This window comes from Oxyura jamaicensis, chromosome 2, assembly GCF_011077185.1.
Source record: "Oxyura jamaicensis isolate SHBP4307 breed ruddy duck chromosome 2, BPBGC_Ojam_1.0, whole genome shotgun sequence".
Lineage (NCBI taxonomy): Eukaryota > Metazoa > Chordata > Aves > Anseriformes > Anatidae > Oxyura > Oxyura jamaicensis.
The window spans coordinates 46,011,970-46,025,066 of record NC_048894.1 but is presented as its reverse complement, the minus strand read 5'-3'; the positions used below and the strand labels follow the sequence as shown (position 1 = coordinate 46,025,066).

The 13,097-nt window shown below is 37.5% G+C and overlaps 1 protein-coding gene across 2 annotated transcripts; it reads right to left on the bottom strand.

The window, feature by feature from the left end:
• Nucleotides 1-1,584: 1,584 nt before the first annotated feature.
• On the bottom strand, nt 1,585-11,887 carry LZTFL1 (leucine zipper transcription factor like 1). 2 transcript variants are annotated; one of them, XM_035317083.1, is made up of 10 exons: nt 11,733-11,887; nt 10,781-10,905; nt 10,108-10,302; nt 9,536-9,596; nt 8,953-9,021; nt 7,355-7,420; nt 7,144-7,221; nt 3,919-4,092; nt 3,338-3,441; nt 1,585-2,556 (listed from the first exon to the last, which is right to left on the bottom strand). In XM_035317083.1, the coding sequence occupies exons 1-10, from the start codon at nt 11,733-11,735 to the stop codon at nt 2,538-2,540; spliced, it is 894 nt and encodes a 297-aa protein (XP_035172974.1). In that variant the 5' UTR covers nt 11,736-11,887; the 3' UTR covers nt 1,585-2,537. The 2 variants fall into 2 exon arrangements, with proteins under 2 accessions (XP_035172974.1, XP_035172975.1); XM_035317084.1 differs by lacking the exon at nt 11,733-11,887 and adding an exon at nt 11,139-11,161.
• Nucleotides 11,888-13,097: the final 1,210 nt, after the last annotated feature.

Sequence of the window (13,097 nt, the reverse complement as noted above, 5' to 3'; positions counted from 1 at the left end):
TTAATGACCAACTGCTGCACTCAGGTCATGGATGCAGCATAGATTTGTTGGTTGGCTGTCACAGTTAATACCAGCAAACCTGAGCTACCTAGATTTCTTTCCTTTAGAAAATGCTCTTCAGTTTGCAAGCAAAACATAGAAAACAAAATAAATAAACAAAAACAACCAACAAAAGAGTTAATTCCTGCAGAACAGCTGCTTATGGAGAAATTTTCTTTTTAAATATTCCTTTCACGCATAACTTGGGAACAGCTGGAGTGGAAGAAGCAGAAGACGTCTATTTGAGCAGTATAATAAACTTCCAGGAACAAAAGCTAGTAAAAGTAAGATTAGAATTTACACTGTGGGGAAATAAGTGAAGTTTTAGACATGTCAGACATGATCAGGAGAGGTTCAGATGTCATTTTCATCTTCAAAATATCACATCTATCTCAACAAAAAGAACATTGCTGTTGGATAATGCTCCAGGTTTACTCTGACAGGCAGACAGACAGATGTATGTTTATCTAGAGCTCCAAGCAAGACCTTTCACTTAACTATTAGCAATACAAATGACAGCAATCACACTAATCTCATACTCACTAAACTGGCAATCTGCAAGATAGGTAATCAAAGTCATTGTTTTGATTTTGCACTGCACAGCTCCCTGTGAGATTTGCTTTACTCCTTTGAAGAGATAACAAGGTCTGTAACTGCACTAGCCTATGGCCTACTCATTTATTGAGACTGAAATGGAGAGCATATGTGCTTGTTGAAATGGTTTCTAGCCAAATACTGAAGGCCTATCAGAGATTTAATAGTCTAGCTGAGTCAACTGCCACGGATTCACCAGAAAAGAGAAAAGCAGCAGCCTTTCTCCACCCTTTGCTTGCCATTTTAGAAATAGTAACAGATCCTGTTAAAATTAGTTTCATTACAGAGCAAAACACAGTATTCACCCAGACAAGCCGTCATGTTGGTGTCAACATAATTGCTGTGAGGAAACACAGGAAGCTCTTTGGTACATCCCTGTTAAGAACATAACATTTTTGTGACTATGCAAAGAACAAAATAAACTCTCCTGAATTTAAATGACCTTTCATGTGGAGCACGTCATCCCACAAAGCCCTGCTGTCACACTACATCAATAGTATCACACTACACATGCTAGACTTTATTCCAAACCATACTTGCTAAAACAGTGGGGAGAAATAGGACAACAGACTACAAGTGTACAGCAAATTTGACTGTGGAATCCACTAAAAGAGCCATTTTAACAACTTTGCCTGTTCGAGAAAGAGTGAAGAAAAATGATCCATTGCAGCTCAAGCAGCTCCCAGAACAAGTACTGTTAAGTGTCATTTTCTCTGACACAAGCACCTCTTCCCAGCCCTGCCACTGAAACACTTTTTCACTGCTGTTTGATGGGGTGTGGCTCTGGGCGTGAATCTGTTATTTATACCTCTGCATTTCTAGCAAGATCTTTTACTGATCTGGCAGTACTTTCTACAAATATTTAAAAGAAATATAAGACATTCATATAAAAACAACAACAACAAAAAACACAAAACCAACAGCAGCAATAACAGAAAAACTCCTTAAATATTAGATGTTTGAAAACATAATGGTTTTATTTGGAGAAATATACAACATACATATGAACAGAGAAAGATGAACAAGTAAAATGCACTGTTAAGAGGCTGCCAGATAAATTCAAGGCAGAGGATTACAAATAAAAGACTTTGAGAGCAGTAAACTGTTTTCTGGTGAGGTTACAAATAATGAGGTGAAAATATCTAAAGTAACGTATTTCCTGAGAAAGCTGCTCCATTAGCAACTTCCTTGTGATTTTTCAGATTGTCATCTTAACATTGAGAATACTGGAACAATCAGAACCAGTATTCCAATGTTCACATTTGTTTCAAATTATTTAAAGGGAAAGATCATAGATCCAATAAGTGGTTTTATCTGAAAGGGTCTAGTGCTTCCCCTCTAAAGCATATTTACCTCACCCAATGAGTACGGTCTAGCAAAATGTTACTGGTCACATTTTGTTAAGGGATCAGCTATTCAGTGTGAAATAATGCTATGGAATCAGCATGTTTTTTTATTTTTTTCCTTTTTACTTTTACTGATGCAATTTTCACATATAATGCTGCTTCATGGCTATGTGAACTATACAAACATAACTCGAGCTTTCACCTCAGAGACAACAATATAAAAACCTGGTGCTTGTTTTTATTTTTCTTTTCTTAACAAAAATAAACTCCTTTCTTTGTAAAGAATTGTCTCAGTTCTTCAATAAGTTGCTGTTTGCTATTTCTCAAGGAATGTCAATGGTTAATTAAAAACATGACTATGTAAGCTAACAGCTATAAATTGCAAATCTATAAGGTAGTAAGGTAGAAGTTTCAGCATCTTTTTTAGTATTAATAGGAAGTTATTTTAAGCACTAGAAACATAGAATAAACCATTCAAAACAAAAAATGTTAAAAAATAACGCTGGTCTACATCTTCCCTCTATGGCAGCTTTTGATAGATAAGATGGTTTTGGTATCTCAGTCTTCTGGCTCATATCTGAGGATGAAAAAATAAATAACAGAATAGAAAATAGTCAGGAGACATTTTATCTCTAAAGAACATACAAAACCCAAGTAATGAATTGCTCCCATTAGCAATGAATTCCTGTCAAGGTGCACCACATGACTTAGGGCACAGATAAATGTATATACTTTCCAGATTACTTGCTCCTTTTAAAATTGGCCAGTTTACCAAATAGTAGAATGAGAGAATAAATTGGAATTTACCCACAAATCCCTAGATACAAGCAGAAGTTTAAACAGAAGTTTAAAAGTTCCACCTCTGTCCTCCTACAGCATAGACCTAAGGCATCGTTGTCAATGCTCACTTGCCACTTGCAGAATGACCCTATTGGGGTCTTCTGCCCAACATAAGGGACAGGGTGTATCCTCGTTTATCCAATATGAGCCTAACCATGCTTACATACTATGCACTTCTCATTCCCATCAGGAATTGTGGAAGAAAAAAGGTAAAGCTCGTACATCTCCCTTCTGTATCTCTTTGTCTAGGTTCTGGGGGCTTACCTACCGCACTCACCAATATTTTGTATCCCCTCCATACTACGTTACTTGGTAGGCAATAGCTAAGGTTGCATGCACAATTCAGTCCCATTCAACTCATATCCATTAAAAGGACTGGCTTGTCAAAAATCGGGGAACAGCCTAATAGAAATTCTTTTTAAGGGAAAATTTGCAGTCTGCTTTAGAGACAGAACAACAACAACAAAATAGGAGCAGAATACGGATCCTGTTTGGACAGGCAGAACAGCACCACTTACTTGGAAAGCCTTCTACGTAGATCCTTTATCTGTTCATTCTTCTTAGTAAGAATTTCCTTCATGTTGCGGTAAGCAGCTGTTTGCTGAAATTTCTTCTCTAATTCCTATATGATAATAACACCAACATATTATGTGCATATTATGAAAACCATGCTAATACTCTTTAAAATATGATCTTCTTTTCCCCCTCAAGTTTCAGAATAGCAGTTCTATTCCTTATTCAAATTTAGATGAAATCAGCTAGTAGATTCAGATGATATTACTGGGACAGAGAGAAATACAAGCTTCATTTTCTGTGGAAAGCAGGCTAAAATCTTCTGAAGACTGGGAACACTGTCTTCGTTCAAAAATGAATATGCAGACAAAGAGGTGATTTTAAAATATTAATTTCATTACAACCACACAGTTAGTTGTGGTTTTGCTATTCTACACATAAAACATTTTCCAAAGAAATAACAAAAAATACACTAGCACCAATGTGACCCAGTGAACTCTGTGTCCTGTAGCATGTGCTTTTTAATTTACTAATCAGGTAAAAAGTGAGTAAGAAGCTCATCTTTACATTACAATGAAATGCCAACCTTCTCAGCTGTGGATAGCTGATCCTGAAGCTTAAGCAAGTCATGCTTTGTCATCACCAAGTTCTCCTCCAGGGATTTTTGGTTTGCAGTAGAATCATTCAAAGTCTTCTCTAACTGGCATTTCAAAGCTGCCACTCTGTTCTCGAGTTCAGTGATATCCTTGTTTACGTTTGTCTTCAAAAGAAGAAATATTTAAAATATGTTAAATGCAAGAGAAGAAATATTTAAAGTGTCAAAAGCAAAATTCCACATAAAATAGGTACACCTTAATTTTTATGAATAATGTTCACTCTTTTCCTGTAAAGCATAAACTAGAAGTGCTTTAATTAACAAAGTCATTTTAGAAAGTGAGTTAACTAATGAAGTTAGTTAAAGCACTACAAAATTTTTAACTTAAAAAACCTGCATGTAAATAAATGCATTTTAAAGATAGCTGAACTAGCTGGGATTTCATGATCTTGTTTTACTTCTCTAGGCATTAGGCACATGATGAAGCATATCACAAGGTTTTCAGCATACAGAAAGTTACAGAGTAAGATTAAAACATCATCTATGCTATAATGTGTTTTTAAAGTGGGTAATATATCGCAGCTGTTTTAAAAGCCATTCGGGTAATGCTTTGTAGGAATGGGTGAAAACGTTAAGGATCATATTATCAGCCAGGTACCGATACTGCACTGTTCTCAGATGAAATACAAGAAGAGCCTCCATAGTTGCTTGTGAAGCAACTTTACGTTTTCCTTGTCAGATGAAACAATCCAAACTTTTCTAGAAAGTCCTGGGTCACAAAACATTATATTCATGTAACTGTTCTATGGATTTCCGTTTTAAAAAAACCCTCTCAGGTATAAAAACTGGACTTCAAACTCTCAAAAGTCTAATGACTCAGGATGAGGCTGAACCACTGGCACAGTAAGAAGCACAAAACTTGAGAACAAAGGAAGCTCTGCTCCTCTGTCTATGTTTAGTATATTAGTATGTATAGCATAGATACCTATCTATTCTGAACTGTAGTACTGAAAAAATGGCACAAAAATTCGAAATCCTCATGCTAGACTGATCCAACAGAGCAGTTGCTCCATAAGTGTGGTCCGCACGTGGCCTGTGGAACCGTATTGATCTATTAAAAAAAAGAAAATAAAATAGACAAAGTCTGCTGAGCTAACAGCTAGTCCTTAAAAAATGTGGTTTGGCACTCATGACATGTTTGTCTAAAGATAGTTTGAGAACTACTGCTTAATGTACAACTGGGTTAATTTTATTGACACCCATCTTATAAAAATATGAAGAGAAACCTGATAAAATTTAGCATTTTCTCCAAACAACTAATGTAATCATTAACTAAATACAGTTGTATATGTCTATGCTGTATCTGCTAGCTAGTTTCAACCGCATATACATGCCCAGAAAGAAAGTAAGAGCTGGAGAAGAAGGTGACAGATTAGAGAGGGCAAGTTAGAACATGAAAGCTGTAGATAACTCTGTCACCACCCTGACATTCAGGACATTCATATTTAACCAGAAAAGTAGGATGAGATTTGCTCCCATTCTTTTAAAACTACAAGCATGATTATCCAGGATTTAATAAAACCCTCTAATATTAAACCTTTAATAATTCAAGGCTTAACAAAAAAGATAAAATATTTGCCTGAAAGACAATACCAGTTCCCTATTAAATATTATTTATTGGATAAAGATTTTGGAAGTTACTAAAACATACTAAGAAAGCCAAGTACATACCATAAACCAATTAGAAAGCAAAATAAAAAGAAAGCAGGATTACAATATGAAAATTAAAACGAAAATTTTTATGATACTGAACTTTGTTTCAAGTCTGTACATATGGCAGGAATTAAAAAAAAAAAAAAGTTTCTCAAAACAACAGGATTAAGGTGTTCTAATTTTGTCAGACGTTTGAACGTAAATGTTTTAGATTTAAGAAACAACTGAACATGAACAAACTTTAGAAAAATCTAGTTATTATCAAAACAAAGGAACAGACAAAAAACCCTAATGTGACATGAAATGATTATTTGTCAATTTTTACACGAGTTCTACTTTCTCATGCTCTTTTCTGAAGCAACAATTCACCATGTTTGAATCATGATTTGCAGAAAAGATCAACAATTTCCGGGTAGTAAAAATCTATGGTGAACCATTTTGACAGTGCATTAATATGAGTAGAACTACATAAACTTCAATTAATGTTTAGGAATATATGATCGGGATAGATCTTTAAGCATTTAGGCTTATAAAATGTGAACTGAGATGAAACAAGTCTGACTTGTATACGTCTATATCAAGTTAAGTGTGAAAATGTTTGAAAGAATTATTGTTTTCTTTTTGCCACAAAAACAAACAAACAAACAAAACACCAGATTAAATAGGAAGAAAAACAGCAATAAATCTTTATCTGTTAATGCAAACATTGCTCTTAAGAATATGTATTCTGGAATACTATTCCCTGACAGTATCTGGAATAATACTTCTGATAGTAACTTATCACGATCTATGTGACACGAGATGTATGTCATAAAATAAGCTAACATACTGGACTATCTGCTAATTGACAGTCCAGCAAGAACTAGACAATGTCAGCAGGAATGTGACAACACTAACCTGAAATTTTGCATCTGCCATAAAAGAAACACAGCATACAGACCTACTTTTCAGATGTACAGGCAACAGTAGTAATTATTTAACACTGGGAGCGGGGTGGAAATTACAGAATCATTTAGGTTGGAAAAGACCTCTAAGATCTAGTCCAAATTTTAACCCAGCACCGCCAAATCCACCATTAAACCATGTTCTGAAGGTCTACTTCTACATGTTTTTTGGGTACCTTCTGGGATGGTGACTCAGCTACTTCCCTGGGCAGCCTGTTCCAATACTTCACAACCTTTTCAATGAAGACATTTTTCCTAATATCCAACCTAAACCTTCCGTGCCACAACTTATGGTCATTCCCTCTTGCCTTATTACTTGGTGCTAGGGAGAAGTGCCCGAACTCCACCTCACTATAGTCTCCTTTAAGGAAATTGTAGAGTATAATTAGGTCTCCTCAAGCCCCCTCTTCTCCAAGCTAAACAACCCCAGCTCACTCAGCCACTCCTCAAAAGACTCATTCTCTAGATCCCTCACCAGCTTTGTTACCCTTCTTTGGACATGCTCCAGCACTTCAGTGACCCTCTTGTAGTGAGAGACCCAAATCTTAGTCATATTTACCTTCTGATCTCCCTGGATCATCTGTAAATCCTTCAGTGACTTCTCCAGTTTGGACTTTTCATCTAATGCAGCTGTAGCCTGTGATACATTATAAAGTAAATATATTTTAACTGAAAACTTTGAAAATTTGAAAATAATAGTCATGGAACTCTTATTTTGATTTCTTTAATATGTAAACAGTATTAATTACCCAAGCTTACAGGAAATATACCTGTGTTTCTATTGTCTTCAGTCTGGTCTTCAGCTTTTCATTTTCTTCTTGGAGACAAGCAACCGTCTTTGAGCAAATAAAAAAGAAAGTTTGTGAACAATCTCGTGCTATTTTGAATTTTCCAAATACTTCCTAAGCTATTTTCTTACTTGAAAGCAAGCAGGCTTGTAAATGCTCATAAAAATGGCCTTGCTGATAAGGACTCCTGATTTCGTAAAGCCTATCTTGCAAATTATTGGGTTTTCTGCCTCAGTCAGCAAGAAATTTAAGTCTCCAGTTCTACTGTAATCTACAGAACCTCTCATTTAAATTTAGCACGTGTTTTACTGAATTAGGATTTGCCAGTTCAGCATCTTGTATCAAGATCCTCAATAAACCAAATTGCATGGTTAGAGATGAAAATCTCATTGCTGCTTATTGCTTGTATTTTCAATCAACAGGCAGATAAGAATTTACTTATGGTTCCTGTTTTAAGAGAGACAAATACCAGGTTAACTCAGATTATATTCTGTGTCACATGGAATCACAGAATCACAGAATCATTAAGGTTGGAAAAGACCTCCAAGATCATCTGGTCCAACCATCCCCCTACCACCACCATCACCCACTAAACCACGCCCCTGAGCGTGGTGTTATATAAAATAAGTGTATTTTATCAGTCATAATAAATTAACTGTATTTTTGGAAAAAAAAATCATTAGATGTATGTGCTCTACAAAAACCCATTGTGTGACAAATTTTTAATTTATTTTTGAAGAATAACTACCCTGAGCCATAACATACATTTAAGATCAATGTTTTAATTATTTTACAAGGAAACAACAACTTGATTCAGACATTGTGCTTGATAGATCATTTGGTAATGCAGGTTAGAAGACAGAAAACACAACTCCTCACAAAATTTTTGGATTCCCCATATATTAAAAGTGTATTGGAAGAAACGTGACATTTTAAAAAGAGCTTGATTGTACTAAATGAGTTCATTACACAATAAAAACAATTGAAAACATTAATATAAGAATGTTTCTTATTATTCTGAAATTCTTTAACAAGTGGGAAATAAATCAGATATTTACAAAATTATTAAATTCCAAATTCTTGAAGAGTCTATTCTTTTAGGAGGAATTTAAGCTATTAACAACAACAATAACAAAAAAGACTGCATGTAACAGGATTGACTTCCAGTGACAAAGAACATGCCCAATAACCTAACAGCCAGATAAACATTTTAATTTATTTCCTTGTTGGAAAGCCAGCCTCATAAAACAAATTATTTACTGGTTTCTACTAATTAAACTCATAAATGGAAAAATAAATAATTACAAAGCCCAAAATGTCTTTGCAAAAGGAAGTTCAATATTGCAATACACATGCAAGGCTGTAATTACACAATAAATAGATGATGCTTTACAAAATTAATTTATTAGCATTTTGCTTTATGTTACATTGCTTTATATTGCTTTATGTTACATTGACATTGAAATAGTGACGGGGACATTACAGACATACTACTGTAGAGTATGTCCAGAGTAATTCCAGTTCAGTTGAACAGTCAGAACAGTCATCAACCACAACTGCATCAAGGGACAAATCCTTACCTTGTTTAGCAGCTCTGACCCACCTTCATTTATTGGAGCCAATTTGGGTTTAATGAGATCTGCACTGGGCTAAAGAAATAATAAATGTTTAAAAATTACATTATACAGAATTCTAGGAGGAAGAAAAGTATTCATTTAGTCTGTAAAATAACAATTAATAGTCAGTTCAAACAAATGATTGTCTAGTTAATTTTTTACTGTTACCTTGGCTCCTAAATTACATATGCCACTTCCAAATAAACAAAAATACTACATATTATCAGAAAAGGATTGTGAACTTGAGTTTATAGAAGACTACCCATGCTGCAATAACCAAAAGACAAAAAAAGTTAAGAAAAAAAGCCAAAATATTTAAGCATCAAAAATATATACAGAGGTCAAAATAATTTTAATTCTTACTTTAAGTGTTCAAATATAATACGTATTAACTAAATATGTATTTATGCTACAAAACAAATAAGATGCATTGTTAACCATACAAGGTAAGTCAGAGCCACACCCAAGATGCAGCACTAAAATATTTAAAACATCTGTCATGACACCACATGGCATTTGATTATTATAGTTTCAAATAAAACTCTACCTTCTTGTTTGAAGAAGTAAATTCTGACTTCTCAAATTCAGCAACCTGTTCCAACAGTTCTCTTGAAATCAAAAAGAAAAAAAAAAGAAAAAAAAAAGGAGGCATTTATTTACTAAATGAACTATGCTATGATACACATTTTACCAGGCTGATGCTCATTGTTGCTTATCTGATTCCCCTTAGAAGTATGGGATGAAGTCCCAAGCAAATGCAAAAAATGCTGCAGGTAACATCATACAATGGTAGGGAAGATGCATTAGAATTACAACACTTGGCATCCTCGGTTTAAATATAATCTACTTAGACAATACATGCTTTTTAGTCTAACCCTACTAGCTGCTCATAATGAATGAATTAATCGAGTATGAACATTATCAATAAAAGCATCTTCCTGACAAATTTGAAAGCATCATGTATCTCACTAATTTACAGATAGAAGTCTTGAAATTAACCTCTCATTGATAAAACAGGAAAAGAGTAGGTTTCTATGGTTAGGAAAAGAATGCAAATAATCAACATTTGGAAGTTTTCTTATTACTGAAAGACATTTTATATAGCCCAGTATATGTTACCGATTCTCCAATTCAGAGATGTCTGTCTGTAACTTAAGGTACCATTTCTCAGCCTGCGTAAAGAGCTGGCGCAGAAGTAAAACATTGGTGTAAGTTGTATTTATGAGCTCGGACTCCACTTCACTGTGTACAACAGTCTGCAGCCCATCCAGCATGTCTATCACCTCATCAACTGTGAAGGTCTCCTCAACAAGTCTAGACAGAGAAGTCAAGGTGAGTCATATATGATCAAGATAACAATTTTGTGATGTTGTGAGACCCCACTACACATCACTTGTATATAATTAAACGTCCTCCTGAAAACATCCTCTGTCATTAGTTATTAAACAACAACATTACTAATTTGTTTTTACATTTAAATTATCTTGGTAACTTAAAAAGCACGAATACTACTTCCACTATAGCCATGCATCAAATTTACACACCAGAAATAAGATAGAGAGAAATGTCACACTGTCTCTGTCTCCTAAGAATCCAAATAACTCAGTATTAAAAGGAACTGACTTGTGACATTTGGAAAAGTTGGGTCTTTCTTCCTCAGTAAGAATATATACATGTAAACTGAGAAAAAATTACCCCATAAAGCATTTAAACCTGCAGTTGTTTCCAGCGCATCCTGCTCTGTCCTTGCTCCCCCCATCTTATCATGTAAGACAGAACCCCTTTGTGTTACCTGCTGTCCTTAAGGTCCTGAAAGCAAGAATCCACTGTTTTGAGACACAGGCCACGCTTGAAACGAGCAAAGCGCATGTAGCTGATGGCTTCATTCTGGTGGTGCTCATTGAGGCCTAGCTCTGCCTGCAGATGCAAGGGTACAGGATAAACGCATACAGGTAAGGATATTGAAGCCTTGATTTTGTGGCTAGAGCTGAGTCTTATTGTGCAAGGTCGATACAACAATTTAACAATTTCAGCAACCCCTTCAGCTTACTGCATTCCATATTTTGTATTTTATACTTGTTGTTTCATTATAAGCATACAAATACACACTGAAATAAGTAAAAAGGAACTTAAGTATTGCCAAGAGTTACCCCCCAACTAGTTTCTGCGCTTACTTTCAAAGGATTGTTGTATTGGCAGGTATGTTAAAAAATAACCATATTTTCATGTCTAACCCCTACATGCTTAAGTGCTCCCCCAAGCGACCAACATCCAGAACCCAGAAGTCATACCACATCGGAGATGATCACAGTCAGAAAGAAAAGGTTATAAGGGATCAGAATCCGAGGAGCTTTAGGGGAGAGGATGCTGTTGGATAAATTTATCTTTGTATTGCATGTCCATGTACATAACGTAGTTGAACAATGTAACTTTTAAAGGCGCACTAAAAAAACACATTGGACAGTATGTTACGTTTCTTGGTTGGTTTATACGTGAAACCTTCAGCGATCACCAGATCGCTTCCCACCAGCCTGCTGTCCCGAGGCAAACATTTTCAGGACACATTAGGAAGGATTAAGTCTTTTGAGGTCTGCCCAAGCAGCCCTTCACGTACGTGCCTATTTTAATGCCTGAGAGAAGGCCGCTAAAAGGCAGGCACAGCCCCCGGCCGCCCCGCAGCAGCGAACGGCCCCGCGCAGCGGCTGCCCCCGGCCGCACGGCCCGGGCCGGGCCCCGCTACTCACCATGGCGACGCCTTCGCCGCTGCGGGGCGGCCGTTGGGCGGGCCAGGCTGCCTGCCCGTTGCCATGGCAACGGAACCTCGCCGGCGCCCGCGCCGCGCTCCTAGTGGCGGAGGCCCGCTGACGTCGCTCGCGGCGCCCGTTAGTCCTCCCTGCCGCGGCGGTGCGCAGCCGCGTGCGGCCGTTTCCCCGGGCAACCGCCGCGGCCCTGCGGCGGCTTCAGGGTATGCGCATGCGCGCTCCGTCCCGTGGCCCCTGGCCAGCCCGGCGCCATCTTGGTGCGGGGCGGGCTGCCGTTGGGCGCCCTGAGGGGGGCGCACTGCAGGCGGAGGGGCAACGAGCGCTCCTTTCAGTTCTGTTTCTCTTGCGATCTCTGTGATGTTTCTGCTTGCTTTTTTTTTGTTTTGTTTTGTTTTGTTTTGTTTTGTTTTTTTAATTATTATTATTATTTTATTTTTTAATGTCATCGGGAAATAAAAAATTTCTGGCTTGGGAGCTGTTGGTTTCTCTGTTTATCTTAAGATAGCATCCCAGCCCGCTCAATAATGAACAGACGAGAGGTTAAGCATGCAAATGGAGTTGTGTGTGCCCTCTGAAATTTCAGGTGCTACGAAGCTGTAAGAAATACTGTCTGGAGGGCTCATGCATTCTGAAATTTGGGTCCGAAATACTGAGACCAGTAGCAGTGAGCAGGAATACCATTTTACATCAAAACCTCTTGCGCATCTCTGTTCCTTGGTAAGTCGGTCATGCTCTAAATTGGGCTCAGTCAGCAGCTGCACGGTCCTGCTGCCTTGGTAAGGGATGTACGAGCGTTACCACCCTCACCTCAAACCACTTCCAGATCACAAGTTGCTTTGGGGACCGTGCCAGCAGAGCTGAGCCCAAGTCACCCAGTGGTCCGTGATCCAGATACAACCCTGCCTGAATTAGGGAAATGGGGGGCTCTGCTCCCTGGCTGGCACCTACCTGAAGTACACCTGTTTTCTTTTTCCCAATTAGGATGATCAGTGATGAGCTGCAAACATGCTTGTCCTAGAGGATGCTTTAATCTCAGTTAAAACATATGGCTAAGCTAAGCCATCAGGCTGTAGGGTACTGTAGCTAGAAAGAAAGTTGACCTGTTGCCAGGTTTCTCTCCTGGCTGCAGCAGACAGATTTTGCCATGTACCACTGTGTGTCCTGTGTGTCCTGCTTATCCTTTACCTCTGTGTCCTGACTTGCTGTGCTAAATGCCGTATCACCGGCTTGTATGAGCATCCTAGGGACAGAAATCCTCACATTTGGGTGGAGATGAGCAAACTGAATGGGAGGTTATAACAAAAACCTTTTTGCATTCAGTGTTACTGCATGGCATGCTGCAAATTT

Coding starts and splice junctions, on each gene's coding strand:
- LZTFL1 (XM_035317083.1), bottom strand. Junction 9,597..10,107: donor ATCTCTGAATTGGAGAATCG/GTAACATATACT, acceptor TTTGATTTCAAG/AGAACTGTTGGAACAGGTTG. Junction 4,093..7,143: donor TGATCCAGGGAGATCAGAAG/GTAAATATGACT, acceptor CTTCTTTTGAAG/ACAAACGTAAACAAGGATAT.